This window comes from Pezoporus flaviventris, unplaced genomic scaffold, assembly GCF_033815535.1.
Source record: "Pezoporus flaviventris isolate CSIRO_AGI_PZ_B2104156 unplaced genomic scaffold, CSIRO_AGI_Pfla_v1 ptg000005l, whole genome shotgun sequence".
NCBI lineage: Eukaryota > Metazoa > Chordata > Aves > Psittaciformes > Psittacidae > Pezoporus > Pezoporus flaviventris.
The window spans coordinates 4079176-4098154 of record NW_026892553.1 but is presented as its reverse complement, the minus strand read 5'-3'; the positions used below and the strand labels follow the sequence as shown (position 1 = coordinate 4098154).

Below are 18979 nucleotides of genomic sequence, written 5' to 3'. Positions count from 1 at the left end.
ATCCTCTCTGTTTCACTGGGGAAGATTGTGCTTGTGCAGAAGATGGATCCACTTGCTCCCAATGCTCCTCATTTTTATTGACTCCAAAACTGTTTTCATTACACAGTGAAAACGAAAACCAGAGCTGGCTCATGCTGGAAACCTCAGGGGCCACCAACTCAAATGTCCATGGGTGGGAACAGTTTATTACTCTTATTTCCTAAGAGCACGCCCAGTTCTCTGTCAGAACGTCTGCAAGGACAGAGTTTCTCCAGATGGCAAACAAGCAAGCCCGGTGCTTTTCGCTTAGTCACAAAGAAGGGGGGAATTTGCGTTTGGATGGGAGCTCCACGGAGAACAGGGCATGTGTGTGCCCAGCAGCGGTGCTCCTCCTGCTGCCTGACCGCACGGAACTTCGAACAGCCTGAAAGGACTTGGGAGAGCGCCCTCCCCAGCCCACAGGACCCTTCTGGGTAGGCAAAACCCTGCTAACGCACTACACCAGGAGGAACATTGACTTCTCCTCCCCCTGCCCCCTTTAAGCATGTAATGAATTTCACTGCCTAAACTATGACCAGTACCTGAGACGAAAGCAACGGAATGCACCTGATGAGAGAGACTGGAGGTTTCTGAAAGCAGTAAATACACAACTGGTGGCAGAATTTCTCATCAGAATGAAAGCTGAAGAGCCAGTCAGGTTTCCTGAAGCCAGAGCATAGTATTTGGAGCTACGGTCTGTTAAATTACACAAGAGTTGCTTTTGGCAAGACATTTAAAAAGCAGTATGTAACCACAGGGAAAGGGAGAGGCTGCTGGAGTCCATTATTGTGTCTGGATTTCAATAGAGCACGGGAGGTTAATGTTACTGGCCTTTCTCAATAGAGCATTAAGAGGGATTATGATGATCTTTGTCATTACTCTGCATGTTTGCTTGCTGGACCTGCGCTCATGCACTTTAACATTTTACTGTTTGAGTTGCTCCTTTCACTAAAGGTTATTACAGAGCAACGCTGCCAGATTTCAGGAAATCTATAAATAAAGGAAGTAGCTTTTAATGACCGGCTGTCCTGCGCTCATGTTACTGAGCTTTGCTCAGATGAATCTGTCAGCTGAATCCTATTTAAAAAGGAATTATTCAGTGTTTACTTTCTCCTCCTGTTTGTTCTTATGCAGGAATAATTCATGTTACTATTTCATCTTATATTGGGAACGCCATTTTACTTTTCAGTATTTCTCATGCGTCAGCACAAAAGCACACCCGATTCCTCCTTGGTCATGCTGTCCAGATGTTTGGTAACATAACAGACTTAAGGCCAGGAAGCAAGCATTGATGTTTAATCTACGCAGCCAGGGTAACGTCATTAATGAAGATTTTTGCTTTGTTGAGTGGAACATCATTAACATTTTCCAAGCTGAATACCATGGCTTGATCAGAGTCTGAACGTGAACGCACGCACGCCAGGCATCAGTGAAGCAGTTGCATCCAACAGGCATAGCATAAATACAGCATCTCTGGATAAATCCGGAAAAACTGTCACCCAGGGAGACTATTTCCTATAATCCATCTTTACTTGCAAAACAAAAAGCACCCAGTGTCTTAGCTTCCTTATGCTATGACAGGATGTTGTTGAAATGATTATCATAAGTGATGGATAATAACATAAGAGGGGAGATGAGCACCCTAATTGTTAAACAGCCTGTTGTCCATGCATATGTGCCTAATCATAGAAGGGTTTGGGTTGGAAAGGACCTTAAGCTCATCCAGTTCCAACCCCCTGCCATGGGCAGGGATGCCTCACCCTAGACCACGTCACCCAAGGCTCTACTGCCAGTAAGTTGAAAACAGATAAAAGTGAATGCTCACAAGACCTAGGGAAGCATCTAGCAGGTAACTTGCGTAGCTGCAGTACCCCCTTCATGTGCTCATTAGTATTACAGAAACGGCTGACTCGGAAGACTGTAAAGCACTGTACATCAGTTATGTACTTCTGAAAATGCAGGGAAAAGAGAGTTCCTAACTCCTGTCCTAAGAAAACAGCTTCTGTTAAGAAACCAGCTTTGAATTCCTGCTTTATATCAGATGTGTTCCAATTAGGAGACAGAAGCAAAGTCTTCTAGATGATCCATTCATTGCTGAGTGCAGTGAAATGGGGGCATAGTTTCAGAAGTTACCTGAAAGAAGTAGCCCTTTCAGAGCTTGCAGGCAAGAACCTTATGGAAGAGGTGGCAAAGAGGGCTTTGTAGGTCTCAAACTGATTTGATCTTCTCAACTGTGTAATTCAGCAGCCTTAGGAGAGACTGCTACTTTGGTATTTTTGCAAAGCAATTTACTACTGAGGGAGAAGCAGGAAATTAAAAGAAGATGAGAACATAAATCTTGCTCCTTGGGCCATCAGGGCCCAACCTCTCCATTGCAGAACGGTTGTGTAGCTGAACACACAACTAGTCAGTTGGTCCATCTCTATTACCTGTGGGAGGAGGATAAATTCTTATTTGACCTCTTACTCAGCTTTTGCTGGAGACCTTCCACGACCACATAGCCTCTAAACTTTGTCCTTCACCATGCTGCTTGCCTTTTCATGGGCTTGTTTCAAAAAGCTGGGTGGAAGCAGTACAGTCGCTATCTCTGCTGTCGAGACATGGGGTAAGAGTAACATTTGTCATACCGCATGATGAGACTGGGGTATGTATTGAGGGGATGAGGCTGAAACACTTACTTACTAGAAGTATACAGAAGATGCATTTTCCTTCTGAATTTTTGTGCCCTTTGGCCCAAGTGTATTTTGTAGCTGGTGGAGTTTTGAGGTAGTATCAGTATTTTTCAGCTGCCGATTTTCTCCCCTCCTCTGAAACACTGTCTGTCCAAGCCACCTCCTTACCATGTTCATGAGCTAAAATGCCAATGAAACAAAAGGATGCTGCTCCCTTACTTCTCTTACCACAGAAGTGTTGGAACAGCTGAATTTGCTGTTACTTACAGCGGCTGCTACCACTCACAATACTCGGCATAAATTGGATTGACTTGAAACCTTGTGTACCTTAGGCTTTTAATCAGATTACAGCATAACCAGCACAGCTTGAGTGCAGGCTTGTGAGACAGGGAGCGTTGGAGTGAATGAGCCTCAAGTATTTACAGTGGAGATTTGGGGTAGAATTTACTGAGGCAAAAGTAACAGAAGTGGATCTAGAGGAAATCCCTTCCCAGGTCAGTGTGTGCTCACTGGGCAGCTTTCACTTGTGCAATCTTGCCTTGGCCTTCTACGTTTTCTGCCTTTAGGGCACACAAACAGCTCTTACCCTTTCATCAAATATTTGCTTGCCCTGATGGTGCAAGATCAGGGGAGAAAGTTTCACACCAGCCTGTTAGATCATTGAGAAATCCTGGCTAAGCCTGGCTGGTCCGGTTTCCGCTGCAGGTTGTTACAGCAATAGGTGTATGACACCTGACACAAAAGCATTCTCTTTTCCCTGACTGACATAAAGTGCATATATGTTCTGAGGTATTAAAACAGAAGTAGAGAATACAAAGGACAACAACAGTCTTTTTATTGATCTCTGCTGTAAAACATTGTATTAACTACTTCTTAAGCAGCAATAAGAGAAACAAGATTTCCTACTTGTGGGTTTGCTGTTTTGCATAGACTATATATATATTTAAATAGGAATCCTTGATTTCTATCAGCATCCACTGGATGTGACTTGCCCGTCTCCCTGTTTGTTGGGACACAGTATTTAAGCTGTACAGATATAGTAAGAGCTCTTGAAAACTCTCAGGCTTTGAGCTGCTATTGCATGGGCAGGGTGCAGAAGCACTTCTGAAAGCTGCTGGTGTTTGATCCGATTCACCTCTGGGGTTTTCACTGCTCTTTAACGTACAAAATTGTGTAAGAGGAAAATATGTGGAAATCTGCCTGTAGGAAGGAACAAACCCCGGACCTCGTGTCCTTTCTTTTCTCCCATGAGTAACTTGCATTAAGAATGACAGAGTTTGTTTTCTCAAATGCACTGACGTGATGCAAGAACTGAATCATTTCCCTTGGTTTTTCTTTTTTCGGTGTGTCCAACCCCAAAAGAGCTGCAGTTCGCCACAGGATTCTTCTAACTCTCACTGCTGTTTAGTCACAGGCCTCTCATCTCTCTAAATCTGGAAAACCAAAACGTGCAGAGAGCCTGGCAGTATGCGCTTGCTGTGTTTGAACTTGCTGCCTCTTCCTGGCAAGGGGATATTTCTGTCTGTTTCTCATTTCTGTTTGAAATCCTGGCTTCTTTCAGTGCCAGCACTGGAACCAATCCAGGACTGCTAGGTACTGATTAAACTCCCTTCCAAAAACTGACTGTAACTAACAAGCTGTGTACTTACTCAGGTCACCTCACGGGTTGTTCTCACGGTGTAGCACCACCTTTCCACTTACAGGTTATGAACACTTACTGTGGTTTCCGAAACATTCGGATCTGCCTGAATGCTGGAAAACTTCCGGAAATAGCTGTTCCTTATTCATACCGGATTGTTTTGGAAGATCCCAGAGCTTCCTGAAAGGAGTCAGCCCTGAGCACTTATGCTAAAGCCAGAACTGCGTCTCCATCTAAAGTTGGCAGGCGCTGGGCTGCAGGGGAACCGGGACTTCCTCCGATGGCGTTTTTAAACGAAGCAACTTCTTGTTTTGCACATCCAGGTTTTCTTCCCAAAGCAGGATACTACCCTGGCAGCAGGTGGAACCCTGCCGGCTCTAGTGGCATCCGTCTCACCACCCGAACGCTATGAAAAACTGTTTCCAAAGCTGCAATGAATGAAGCCGATAGAAAAAGAAGTGTATTTTCTTCTAACTCTGTTACACAGTAAACGGGATCCTTGGCAAGCTTTTTATCACAAGAGGAAGGACAATAAACACTGCTATTTGTATACTTCCAATATTAAACCGTTACAAGTGCTTTGGGCCCTGGCTAGTTAAAACCTTTCCTAGCAAAGATCATTTGCTGCCTTATTAAACTGCAAAGGGTGAAGTTTTTAGGTGCAGGTACTTGAGTTACACTCAGAAATTCTAGTAGTGGTTGCAAACGCTGGGTAAGTTGATGCTGCCTGTTTGAATAGTTAAACGCAGAGAAGATGAAAGCATTTCCTCCTCTGTGAATAGTTGCTTCCAGAGCCATAAACCCTCTCCCTGTTCCCCACACACGCTTTTGCCATTAATCTCATGAGCTTTTGTGCCTATCTAAAAGCTATTTTTCTTCATTAAAAAACCTGCCAGTTGTTTTAGATTTTTAGTTAAATGAATGACAAATGATGAGGAGAGGAGTGCCTCTTCTTTCCAGAACCTGAGCTCTGATTTCAGACTTTGTTCTGTGGCCTTGGCTGCAGGACAAGAATAGAGTGTTGCATGTTATCTGCCTCTGAAGCTTTTAATTGAGGATATCAAAGAGCATCTCTTCCATCTGTGGCGTCTGCAAAACACAGTGTCAGTGCTTGTGTGAGCACTCACATCGGTTATGTGTTTGGTGTGGTAAGCTTGGGCTGTCGAGGTTTGTGCACACATAGCATGTAATGGTAATAGGGAAAATTTACCTCATGAAGGGTTTTTTCTGTTTCCATATAGGTCTAATCAACACTGAAAAAGCCTCGGTCACTGCTGTCAGATACCTTGTAAGTACCTGTCTCTGTGTGTGTGTGTGTGTCAGTTTTTGTAGGAGTATGTCCTAAGGAAAAGGCAAAGTTTGTCTTTTTTGGGATTTACGGTGTTTTTCCAGCTGATGTCTATTGAGAATTGCAGCTGAAGCATTTTAAATTACCACAGATGTCTACAGATAAGCCAAGTGTCCTGTTCTCATAAACACTTCCTACACTTTTCATCCAAGTGTCTGCTCACACGCCTTTTGTTGGGAGCTGCGGAGCAGTGGGAGCTCTCTGGGGGGTTTATTTCACGTGCAGCATTGTGTCTAACCCTGGCATGCACTGAAGGTTCCTCACTGCAGTCTTAGCACTATGGCTGGCTTTTGTGTTAACACAAGCTCAACTGCTGCTTCTGGAGCACTGGATTCACTGGGATGAAAACACACAGGATTTGAGTATAAACCAGTCAACTTCCATAGCAGAGTTTGGGGAAGTGTCTTCTGCTGAGCAGTTGCTGGTGATGACGTTAACTAGAGCAGAGTAAGCTGATATGTTGTGAAAAGAATGGAGTGTTCACTTTTTATAAGCAGAAATATGTGGAATACTCTCTTTCTGAACAAGTCTGAGCTTAGTGGAGTACGTTATACTGGTATTCAATATAAATGAACTCTATAAATGTCATGAAAAAATGAACTTTGCAATAGTGTTATTTTAGGTATTAGCAGATCTCTTAATTTTCCATTACCGGTGCTGTTGGTACTGGCTACAACACAACTGCAGATGCTGATCTTATTAAAAACCCCAACAACCTATTAATAGCTTTCTGTTATGCTGTTAGTCGCAGTTGTCTGGTTTAACCTGAAATGTTAATTGTAGCCTGCCTCCTCACCTGGGGCTGCCAGATACATTCATCGAGGTTCCTTTTGGGGTGTGCCCACACTGAGTCTTGAGGGAGCCCTGAAAATTCCCCCGTTCTCATCGTTATTTTGATCGGATTCTGTCCATCAGGGACTGGGCTTTGGGGTAAGCTACAGGCAGTGTCCTCGCTGCCCCGTGTCTGAGCTACTGCTCTGGTGGTAGCGCACCTCTGCGCCTGCTGTGAGCATCATTGGTGCTGTGTCTGTGTGCCACCCAGATGAAGATAAGAACCTGTATCTCTTCTGTGCCAGCGCAGCCTAGTTACAGACCAGTGGGCTAGGTGTCCACAGCTGAGGTTTGCTATGATGCTTTTGGTTTTCTCCCAGTCACCTTCGGTCTTATTCAGGCCCAGTTCTCCTTAATGAGGAAAGACTTCTGTCAAAATCTTGCCAAATTGTGCTTTATTTTAAGTTGGATTAAATTGGTCTAAGTGGATTCCACTTTTTCAAACCTGGAGTTCTGAAACACCTATATTGAAGTACTTTTTGGAGGGAGAAAAGCAAATCTGTGTAATCCTTCTCCCAAGAGCCTGAAATTCATAGTTGAAAAGTAACAGATGAATAATTCAGTTGCTGGGCAAAGTTTATAAAGCCGTTTTGGACTATTATATCATTTTTAGATTACAATCTGTAGACTTCTGAGGAATCTGTTTCAAGATACATTTTAATCTGAGTACGCATTAATATATTCTGAAAAGCAGTAAAGAGATGCACTGTGTCTATTCCCTGTAGTACAAATATTTAGGGGGAAAACAACTTGACCTCTGCCATCATTACACAACTGTAGCATTACTCAAGGAGCTTAAATACAACATTATGATGGGAAGGACAGACTTCATCTCAATGGCCCTGCACTATTCAAACAGAGATAGTGGGGAAAAGCCTTTGAAAAGTAAATATTTGTGGATGCAGCAAACAGCTGTGGAAAAGACTCATCCCTTTGGTCTCCAGAGCAGTACGTTGCTGCATCCTGCAGGGTACGTGCCTCTTGAATCCGTTATCTCAGCCTCCTCTGTCTTGATGTGTTTGAAGTGAACTCTTAGAAGGACTAAACCTAATGGACTGACTGTAAGGTTACTAATTTAATTCTGTTCTTCTTTTTTTCCCCCTCTCTGCTTGGCTCTGGTCTTCACCCACAGGCGTCCATTGTTGGCTCTCCAAGGTTACTAAACTCTTAGCAACTGTTCTGGAACCTAAGCTTCACTTACCTTGCTGCATCGTGCCGCACTGCTGCTTTGCTCTTGCCTGCTTCAGAACACAATAAGAGATTTTCTAGTGTAAATATCTGCAATGAAACTTAGACTAGAAGTACGTGCCATCCTCTTGCTGCCTGTGTACTTGTTGATATATGTGTACAGTATGCTTGTATTTATTCCATGGTATTTTCTTACCGACGTTAAGAAGAAAAAGGCTATGGCAAAGCGTTTAAAAGCTAAGCCCACCTCGGACAAGCCTGGGAGCCCCTATCGCTCCGTCACCCACCTTGACTCACTAGCACACATAAACATTCCTGGAGCTGACACACTGGACAAGCTGTTTGACCATGCTTTGGCCAAGTTTGCGAAGAAGGACTGCCTTGGGACCAGAGAAATCCTGAGTGAAGAGAATGAAATGCAACCAAATGGAAAAGTGTTCAAAAAGGTAAGGTTTGGGGTTGAGCTGCTGGTTTGGTTTTGAGCTGCTTTGCCTCAACAGTGGAGGTTTCCTTAGAGGTCTTCCTTAATCATCATCTTATGATATAAAATGTCCCTTTTCTAGTAGTTAACAGAACGCAGGAGGCACTATTTATTCTACCTCAAGAAAAATGAAAGCAATTTTATCTCCTCTAATGAATGGCAGCGTGTGTGCTTATGGTGTTAGGCACCAACTCGTGTAAGCTCGCAGAGCTCTACCAGCAGCTTCTTGTCATCACAGTTGTTGGTTTTTTCTCCCCTCCCCAGTTAATTTTAGGCACTTACAGATGGTTATCCTATGAAGAAGTACATGAGAAAATGAATCGTTTGGGGCGAGGAATGACTGCCCTGGGACTAACCCCAAAGAGTACGGTTGTGATATTCTGTGAGACCCGAGCGGAATGGATGATCATGGCTCTGACCTGCTTCAAGTACAACTTCCCTCGTGAGTGCTCAACTCATTTGTTCCAGGGTATTTTAGAACCATTTCCCAGCACTCAGTATTTTGAATCTGCTGATCCTGTCATTGACAATACAGGAATTTCATAAATGTAACTCTGCCTATGGTCTGATTCTTAGCAGTTTCCAAGTCTAGTCTATGCGCTGTGCTCATACTTACAAGACTGATAGTTTTGTTTTTGTTGCAATAATGTTCTAGATGTTAGAAGACAGAACAGCACAGTTACTGTTCAGTTGGGCTTTTTAAATACTCTGAAGGTATCAGTAGCTGTTTCTCCCCCCAGAGTGTGGGAAGGTTTTATGGTATTTCCTTTCTGTATCCTGACTTACGCATCTGAAACACGAAATGGTTATTAGAAGAGAGAGGAGTGGCAGAGTAACCAAAATCATGTGCTCATCTGAAGGGGGTTTGGTGACATTTTAAAGCCGATTGAGTTCATGACAATGATGAATATGGGCTTTTTCTTTTTTGTTAATTTTGTTTGCTCTGCCCTTATTGCAGAGCTCTCGTGTGGCAGAAAATTCTTAGGTGGAAAAATTAAAAGCTGGTTTGTTTCCAAATTAGCAAATTCCCCCTTGAGCTAACTTTATCATCATCACCCTCTGCTCCCCGCTCAAGGCTTTGCAGTCAGCTGCACAAGACCTTTTGCATTCAGTATTACTTGACCTTTCTTTCATGTTCCCTCTCTCCTTGCTGTAACAGTTATTACGCTGTATGCCACCCTGGGGGAAGAGGCAGTAACCTATGGTCTCAACGAGTGTGAAGCAGCGTATCTGGTCACCAGCGTAGAACTTCTTGAGAGCAAACTTAAGGTAATTTGGTACCCGCTTCACCTCGTGTTATTGCCCTGTGTTAATTTTACCGTGCAGTCAATGTTAATTTCATTTCTCTTCTACAGACTGCACTGCCACAAGTCTCCTGCCTGAAACACATCATTTATGTGGACAACAGGAGTATCAATAAAGCGGAATACCCTGAAACTCTGGAAATTCACAGTATGCAGACAGTAGAAGAGCTGGGAGCCAAACCAGAGAACTGTAAGTGAATCACTTCACAGAGAAGCAGGCAAGCAATGTTAACAGTGAAATCAGACCTAGGTGAAGAAGGACATGTATCAGAAAATCCCACCCATGCGGGTCTCCAGCACAAAGGCAGTGGCAGGTGCATCCTCTGGCTTCCTTTAAATAGATGTCTGATTTCTGTTTACTGCCCTTCACCTTTGTGAACAGGTACTTCAGGATAACACTTTATAGTAGGTAAAATTTTAGAGTAATAGAAATAATTATCTGTAATAACCTATATTATCTATAATAACCAGAACAATTTAAGACCACCTTTATCAAGTGAAATAGGATCTGGTGCAGTGTTCCCTTTTCTGCTATCCTTTTATTCATCCTACTTTCACTAGGATGAGAAAGCACTTGATCATCTTTTTTGCTTAAATCACCAGCCTGTGCTTAGCCAGCTCTCCCTCTTGAATAAAAGAGGAGGTAAACTGGCAAAGGAGTTTTGTGCAGGGCAGCACACATTCCTTTCAAAACCTGCCTTCCCTCACCTCCTCTTAAAAACACCACTGATCTTTCTGTCATGACTTCTGCATCCAGCACTGAGCACTCAGCAGCACACTGTGCTGAGGCACGGGTTTCACACTGCTTGATTACAGACATTGCCACATTGATTAATTACAGAAATAGTTTATTACAGAATATTTAGAAAGTAAGTAAGAGTTAATAAGGATTTTTCTCCTGCATTTTGTAGCAAGCATCCAGCCAAGCAGACCTGCTCCTTCAGACTTAGCTTTAGTGATGTACACCAGCGGCTCTACCGGGAGACCTAAAGGAGTGATGATGGTGCATAAGAACTTAATAGCCGGAATGACAGGACAGTGTGAGAGAATACCTGGACTAGGGTAAGAAACAGTTGTCATGTGCACAGAGAGGTAAAGCAGAACCTCCAAAAGTACAGAGGTTTATAGGAAGTCTGTTGCTGGCATCCGGTGTTATTAAATTCTGTTATGAGCCCAGTAATATTTAATTCGTAAGAAATAAATCTTGTGTTTGAGTTCACCCTCTTGTTTGAAACTACAGTTGCCACCAGATAAAGAGATACCTTGTGTAGCTGTTTTCAGGCAGCTGGAATCACTGCAGTGATCAGCTGTCTTTCTACCCAGTATATTTTAGAAGGAGATGCTATGATGACTGTCAAGGATTTGGAAATGATTATTTTTAAATATAGCGATTTTATCCGTAATTCCATACTCAGAAACAGCAGTGGAGCATTAAGGAATCTTTGAGTTTCCAAGAGAACAGGGCAAATCCTATAATTCATACTGACTTCAGTAGGGTAGGATTTACCCCATTCTGTTTATAAACTCTTTGAAATCACACCCTTCTTCCATGCAGAAGAATAAGCCCTACTTGTGGCTTAAGTCTTTCAAGACGTAATAACTAAGCACACAATAAAGCTGTTGAAGAGTGTTCTGAGTCCACTTGTGCACCAGTGTTAATCAGACAACCCTGTCCTAGGTCCAAGGATACTTACATCGGTTATTTGCCTCTGGCCCACGTGTTAGAACTGACAGCAGAAATCTCCTGCATCACTTATGGCTGCAGGATCGGCTATTCCTCTCCACTCACGCTGTCGGATCAGGTGAGGGCTGGGGGGGAAGCAAAAGCCAACTTCAGCTTTTGCAGTGTGCAGTCTCCTTGCATGGCTGCCCTCTGCCATTCAGGAAATGCTCATGGATGTGGCACACTTCAGAAAGGCCATTTTTTGGTCAGAACTCAACACAAATGACCATTCCTGTGAACGGCAGCAGCAGGTCATCATACAGGAAGCTTCTGAAAATCACTACTTATATAATACTTAGGAAATCTAAAAGAAAACCTAATAAATGCATACAGCATTATCCACTTGCTATGGGAAGAACAGCTATTAATAGATGAGCTGAAGGTGACGCTGTTTAAAGTGATTTGAAGTTTTTGGTCTCACTTTAGCAGTTCTTCATCCAGTTACTGTAGATCATCTACTCAACCCATTGCCTCTTCCACTGAACAGTTAAATGAGAGCAAATTAAGCTGGAAAAGGATGCTGCTGTATGTTTACCTGGTATAGAGAGTACATCAAGCAGAAAAGGAGGAAGGAGAAAGCAAGTACTAGAGGGAGGAAATAAGAGCAAGATCTGCAGACTGGACTTAACCAAGTTGGGCTTGTAAAACGTGGTTTTTGTTGAAATTGTTGTTAGTTGTTACTTTTCCCATCCTAATGGAGAAAAATTAGGCAGGAAATGTTTTCTGGAGGGGCAGAGGAAGAGGTTTAAATTACATGCTCATGTATCTCACTCTCTTTTTAGTCCTTTTCTAAAGAACTGCTTGGGTTTCAACTTTGTAAATTGACATCTTTTTCCTTACTACAGTCAAGTAAAATTAAGAAGGGAAGCAAAGGAGACTGCACTGTCCTCAGGCCTACACTGATGGCAGCTGTGCCTGTGAGTATGCAGCAGATATGTCTAGCAAAAAAATGATGCTTTCTTCATGCTAGAAACAATCCACTTACTAACTCTTTTTCCTCTTTGTGTGTAACTGTCACTAATAGGGAAAAAAAACCACAATATAGAATTGTAGTTGCCATTGCCTGAACTGAGTGTAGTGGTGCTGCAGATGAGCTCAAGAATAGATGGATGCTGAAGCCAAGACACTTTTTGGTCTGAAACTGTGAATGTGTTTTCATAGTTACAAGTGATGTTTTACTGGGCCGCTGCTACAACAGTAGGACACAGTCGTAAAGTCTCTGACAGGGTTGTGAAGTGTCTGACATTCACAGCCTGAAACCCCTTCTGGCACAGGGGGAAAGCGGGGTGGCTTTGGCCAAGATGGACACTCCAAGGATATGGGTGTTTGGTGAATTATAGAGCTTGGCTGCGCTGCTGTAGCTGTTGGGGTGCTGAGTCTCAGGTGCTTGTCTCCAAGGTAACACTTAGACCAAGTCTCCCTGGCTGTTCTTAGGGTAAGGAGGCCATGCTGTCTCCTCTTACAAGGAAATATGATCAGGAGACTGTAACTCGTATTGCTTCTGTAGCTTACGTTAGTATTTGGGTGACCAGGGTTCTGCATTCCACAAGGTCTTGGTGCTATCCAAAAATTACACAAACCACCAGAACATCACCAGGGATGGGAATGTCTAAGGAATGAAATGGAAAATAATTCTGGCGAGTCCAGAGGCACAAACAAACATTCTAAATACTTCATTCAAGCAGGACATTGTAATAAGACCACTCGTTCCTTCCAGCCTCTGTCATTCCAGATACCTTGTCATGCCTCTGTAGTCTTTCCAAAATGCTACAAGTAATTCTGCTTCAAAATACTGTCTGGTTTTGGAACTAGCAGCTGATACTGTGCGGGTGAACTGCGCTGAAAATAGAGTATGTGTTTGCTGAAATGCTAGTTTCTGTCAGTGCCAGTAATGAGGATGTGAAGGAGCTAATCAAAACCCCTCATGAGAGTGCTTTCTGATAAGACTGTGATAGTTTGAACTCTGATATTCAAAGTACCTAATTTTCATAGCTTTCTTTTCGATTTTAAATTGACTTCTGTCAGAAAGCACGTAAGTCCATCACACCATTGTGCTGTCACAAACTCAAAGGAGCTGATCCTTCCACTTCTGTTAAATACTTCACCACTCTGAACACTGTGTAAGTTCTGTATATTTTAGTGATCACAGGCTTATTACTTTAATGGAAATGAGTTTCTTGTCTGTGGGGTTTTTGTCAGGTAACAAGAATTACTGAAACCACATTGCTTTGAAAGCTGAAAAACTTCTCTTTGTAAAGGAAGCAGTGAAGTGAAATCTCATAGTTCATTCTGTGTGCTTGCGAGCTGCTGTGGATAAAGTACAGCACCAGGACTCCTAAGCACGATAAATCTTGTATGGCACATTCCACCCTTTAGCAAAGAGATTGAGCTGAACTTGAATTCAGATCAGTTTGTCGCATTTAAGTTCAGGTTAACAATGTAACTGTTATCACCTGGTATCAACAGTGTAAGCAATACAACATAGCATTACCCAAGATTTGTAGCTGTGGTTGATAAAAAGAAGACATCTTTAGCATGAGGGGAGGAAAGTATTTCACAACTAAATGTGAGGTTCAAAAAGGTGCTTGTAGAAATGCAGGGCTGCTATGAACTACTGCAGTACACCTGAAGACCTGCAGTGGTTACTCAATTACTTGCCTGTGTGCCTAATTCAAGACAAGTGTTTTAATAGGAGATACATACTACAGCACGGGGGTTCTTCCTCTCTAGTGATACTGGTGTGAGGAGAAAACAGCAAATACAGGAGTAAGGCTCAGTCACTCATTTTCTGCTTCATTTTTGATGCTTTGTGCCACCCATTTTGAATAGCTCCAAGCTGCAATATTCTATAAACTGATCACACATTCAAAGCATTACAGTTAAGCATTGCCTAACCAATGATGCAGTCGTTTTTACTCTTACTGTATTACCTGTTTCAAAGGAAGAATAATAATAGGGGTGGTTTTATTCTATGTTGCACATGGAATTTCACTTACACTCGCTAGGCTGGCCTGTGTGGTAATTTTCCTTGCTTTTTTTAACACTTTCCAGGAAATAATGGACAGAATTTATAAAAATGTCATGAGTAAAGTGCAGGAGATGAACTACATTCAGAGAACTCTGTTCAAGATAGGCTATGACTACAAACTGGAGCAAATCAAGAGGGGATACGATGCACCTCTGTGTAACGTGTAAGTCTAATTCACAGTCCAAATGGACCTTTTTCCTTGCGGTTTGTTAAGACAGTCTAAAAGCACAATCAGCTCAGCTACCTGACACAGAGAATTCTCATCTAACACACAAATCTTATCTAATCACTGAAATAATCCAAGTTCTTACTGGAAATGGGTCAGATACTTAATGGTAAGAGTGACTCATCTCCAGAACAGATGACTGGTTAGTTTTCATTGCATTGGGGTTTTTGGTAGTAAAACTGGAATGTTTGTTTAGTTAAGTTACAGGAATTCTACCATCTTTAAGTGTTGCACAAGAGGTAACATTCCCGATTCTCCTGCTGTCCGCTGAAATCTGTGAATGAAGTTAATTTGAAGGTGTTCCAAATAGAAAACTACACAAACCTTCTTCGTCCTTTCTAGAAAAGCTGAGGGAATGGTTTTTAAGGCTTTTTTTCCTTCTTTCAAGGCTCCTGTTTAAAAAAGTAAAGGCACTGCTGGGAGGGAATATCCGTATGATGCTCTCTGGAGGAGCGCCCCTCTCACCTCAGACACAAAGATTCATGAACATCTGTTTTTGCTGTCCTGTTGGTCAAGGCTATGGACTAACAGAAACATGTGGAGCTGGAACAATTACAGAAGGTAGTAAAAATGCTTCTGGAAATATATAATTTGAGATATATATGTATGTATATCATATATATATGAGGGTTGGGTGGGGTTTTTTGTAGTCTGAACAGCTGTAGTGCTTAACTGCAATAAAGTAAGAAAAGCTACTGCCTTATTTATAGTTCAAGTGTGTATTTCATATGACAAAAATAACTGTTTTCTTCCTTGTTCTCTCTCCAAGCTACTGATTACAGCACTGGCAAAGTCGGAGCTCCTCTTATTTGTTGTGAAATAAAACTGAAAGACTGGCAAGAAGGTGAGAGTATGAAAGGTTTTGATTTCAGAGTAACTGATGTAACCAGTGCTTACGTGGTTCCTTTGCCTGTCTGCTTGGCTCGGTGTAGCACATGAAGTGGTTGTTCTTTTGTAACAGTCATCAGTTTGTGTACTTTAACTTCAAGTTGAATATTTTCTTGGCAGCAGAATTTAAAGTTCAGTGTAATTGTGTGTGGATTTCCTTGTTTTCAGGGGGCTACACCAATAAAGACAAGCCTAATCCTAGAGGAGAAATCGTCATTGGTGGACCTAACGTCTCAATGGGATATTTTAAAAACGAAGAGAAGACAACAGATGACTTCTCTGTTGATGAGAACGGTCAGAGATGGTTCTGTACAGGAGATATAGGGGAATTTCATCCGGATGGGTCTCTGCAGATCATAGGTTGGCCTCAGTTTTTGATACCTTAACATATTACAAGATCTTGACTAAACATAATTACAAGCATGCTGTTAATCCTGTTGTTGGCTTTGCTAGAGCTAATCTACTGAAGGTTACCTGCTTGAGAATCACAGGGTAAAACACATTCCCAAAGGTGCTCGCAGCTGTAGGAATATTTTGGAAGTGATGCTGTTTCCTATGACATTATCACTACCCAAGTTTAGCACATGGACTTTAAAGAGTAAATGTAAGATTGATTTTTGGTATCAATTACAAAGCTTTAAATCCCCATCACTTTGGTACAAGTTGCGTGACAAGCAGTGTAGCACTACAGAAATGTGTTTAGAGAAGCCTTTATAAGGTTGGTTTATAAAGCTGTTAGCTGCTTTCAAAGTTTATTAAGATGCTTTTATTCATGTTTATGAAGAATCTTGCATAGCACTGCACATATAATACATATACAGTGGTTTTGCAAACGAGCCTGTGGAAATGCAAAAGTTTAAATGGAGCCGTTTTTCCCTTCTCCTACTCCTAGATCGTAAGAAAGACTTGGTAAAGCTACAAGCAGGAGAATATGTATCTCTGGGCAAAGTAGAGGCAGCACTGAAGAACTGTCCATTGATTGACAATATCTGTGCTTATGCAAAAAGGTAAGAGTGGTATTAATTTAGAAACTCCATCTAGGGTAAACAGGAAATTCAGGCTCTGACCCAATTCTCTGACACTAGACTGTAGTTTTCCATGGTTTCCATTGAACACACACCCTCACCCCACACCCCCAGGGTGCAAGTTATAAACAGCATCTCTGAAGTAGTACAGGCAGCCAGATTCCCTAAAACCTGAAGAAGTGACCTACCTCTATTGGCATTTCTCCTATCCTAATGCACTCCAGCTCCATCTCATCCCTTCCCTAAACAGGTGTCATTATATCTAGCATGTGTTTTGGCTTTCTGGCAAAATACCAGAGTAAAGTTAATCTGGCCGCTCTGCACCTGATCCAGAGCTCTCCACGGGGTTTTGGAAATTCTCCCAGTCTCCTCTCCCTCCCCTCAACTTAAACACGCTACATGAAGGGGACTGAAGGGAACTCGCTAAACACCAGATGTAGCTGCGGAGCTAAACAGAGACGTGCTCATGACATTACTGCAAAGCATGATACCAGTCAAACCTAATGTTGTAAAACAACTTAGAATACCTCTGATAAGTCATCGGTTGTGAAGAGTTGATGTACAAGAAGGATTCTGTATGGGGGAGTCTGTGGGAAACATCTGACACCCCGAAACAGAAGTCTCAACTGTTTGGATCTTTCTTCCTTTCCCCCCTTGCCACCGTATGTTAGCGACCAGTCGTACGTGATCAGCTTTGTGGTTCCTAATCAGACGAGGCTGACAGCATTAGCGGAGCAGAAGGGTATCAGTGGAACCTGGGTAGATATTTGTAACAACCCTACGATGGAAGCTGAAGTCCTGCGAGAGATTAAAGAAGTGGCAAACAAGAGTAAGTAAAGCAGCATGTTGTGCTAGCCAGTCTCACGTGCCTACCCAGCAAGTGATCCTCACTAACTGCCCTTCCTTCTTCCTGTTGCCTCTATCTGCCAAAACTTAGTAGTTTAATTGGATGCAAAAACCCCACATCAAACTGGTGAAACAGTTAAAATAAGGTCCAAGAGAGCTGAAAATTTGGAAGGGAAGTTACAAGACATTTGCTGGTGAGAAAAACTGGCTAAGCAAAAGACTTCAAAGCGTTTCCTCCTCCCCCCATGTGACTTCTTCCCCTGCAGCTCTGAAACAACCATGATCCCTGTGGCTGTAATGGCTTAAAGGCCTCCTATTCCTTGCTGTGGTACTGAATGATCAAAAGCCTCATCAGTCCTTTATGGTGCCAAAAATGTAACAAAGTCACTGGGGAAGAAAGTCTCTAGAGCACTTGGGACAGCATATGAGGAGGTGGTAAAAACGGACATAAGTACATGCTGAGCACTGCCTCTCAAACTTCAGAGAGGAGAAATGTGCCTTTTGAAACCAAGAAAACAAGGATGAAAGGCACTTCTGTTAAGGCTTCCTTTAGAAAAAGATAAATCAGTCCCCCAGGTCTCAGACTTGGGTTTAAACATTTTAATCCATGTTTTCTGTCGTGAACTAGGCAAATTACTATCCACATAGGTAGCTTTGTTTATTCAAAATCCGTTGCTTGTGTGTTCTTTCTGCCTTCTGGATGGTGCTCTGCTATTGGGGTACTACTTTCTCCAGAACTGTTTTAAAGAGCTCATTCCCGTTTTCAGCAGAACATAACGCACCCTGTCACGAGCAGGCAGAGAGCTAAACAAACTGACAGAGTACATTACAATCCCAGACTGAAGTTACAGAGAACAGCTCCTGGTGCAGACCTGGAGCCAGACCTCGTCTGGCCCGCATCTGCTGCCGCCTAGAGGCGACACTGCCAGACATTGTCTAGGAATTCAGCCACAAGTCTATGGATGTGGGATCCCAAAACAGGGCTATGTGCAGGAGCTGACAGCAGAGTCCATCAGGTATTGCACACGTGCAGCAGCTCCCTACTCTATCCCAATGTCTCTGCCCTTCTCCCTTAAGCAGTTACCTGCCTTCTCCTTACCCTCTTTGGCCTGTGCAAGGAGAAGCTGCTTTGGTAGCAGTGAGGCTGTGCATGTGCCAAGCCGCTGCTTCCAACTGAAGGGCAAATAAGTAACTAATGTAACAAAAATACAGAGAAGGCCCTTTATTCTGAACTTTAAACAAACTCTTGGGAAGCAGAAATTTGGGAAAGAATCATTCAACCATGGCAAGTGAAGAAGTACTTCATTGTACTTTAAATATGAAGCACATCCAGCTAGTCCGAGTTAGTCTCATTATTACTACATTCCTACAATAAAGATACAAGTCTGGACTTCAGCGTATCCTCTTGGGACAGTCATCTCAGATCTCCAGGCTACACACTCGTTGCAAGCTTTAGATTTTACACTGTCACATCCAGTACAAGCTATAATACTAGAATATCTGCACACTATCTCAGCATTGGTACAAGAATTAGTATTTCATTTGGCTGTGTAATCATAGTCATGCTTGTGTTTCTTCTTGTCCCTGCAGTGAAATTAGAGAGGTTTGAAATACCCATCAAAGTACGGTTAAGCCCTGAGCCCTGGACCCCAGAGACTGGGTTAGTAACAGATGCCTTCAAGCTGAAAAGGAAAGAACTGAAAAACCATTACCTCAACGACATCGAGCGAATGTATGGAGGCAAATAAACAAGTTGTGTTGA

General features: G+C 42.6%; 1 protein-coding gene across 3 annotated transcripts in view; it reads left to right on the top strand.

The window, feature by feature from the left end:
* Positions 1-18979, top strand: part of ACSL4 (acyl-CoA synthetase long chain family member 4) — a 28166-nt gene extending 9187 nt beyond the window's left edge. The window contains exons 2-16 of one of the 3 annotated variants that reach the window (XM_061445715.1): positions 5571-5617; positions 7903-8142; positions 8442-8619; positions 9337-9446; positions 9533-9671; positions 10393-10543; positions 11160-11283; positions 12050-12121; positions 14256-14395; positions 14847-15019; positions 15228-15302; positions 15515-15706; positions 16239-16353; positions 17043-17200; positions 18808-18979. In XM_061445715.1, coding sequence (XP_061301699.1) covers positions 7915-8142; positions 8442-8619; positions 9337-9446; positions 9533-9671; positions 10393-10543; positions 11160-11283; positions 12050-12121; positions 14256-14395; positions 14847-15019; positions 15228-15302; positions 15515-15706; positions 16239-16353; positions 17043-17200; positions 18808-18965 — 2013 coding nt within the window. In that variant the 5' untranslated portion in view covers positions 5571-5617; positions 7903-7914 and the 3' untranslated portion in view covers positions 18966-18979. Of the gene's footprint in view, positions 1-5570; positions 5618-7640; positions 8143-8441; positions 8620-9336; positions 9447-9532; positions 9672-10392; positions 10544-11159; positions 11284-12049; positions 12122-14255; positions 14396-14846; positions 15020-15227; positions 15303-15514; positions 15707-16238; positions 16354-17042; positions 17201-18807 lie in introns of all 3 variants that reach the window. The other 2 variants (XM_061445713.1, XM_061445714.1) reach the window with 2 other exon arrangements.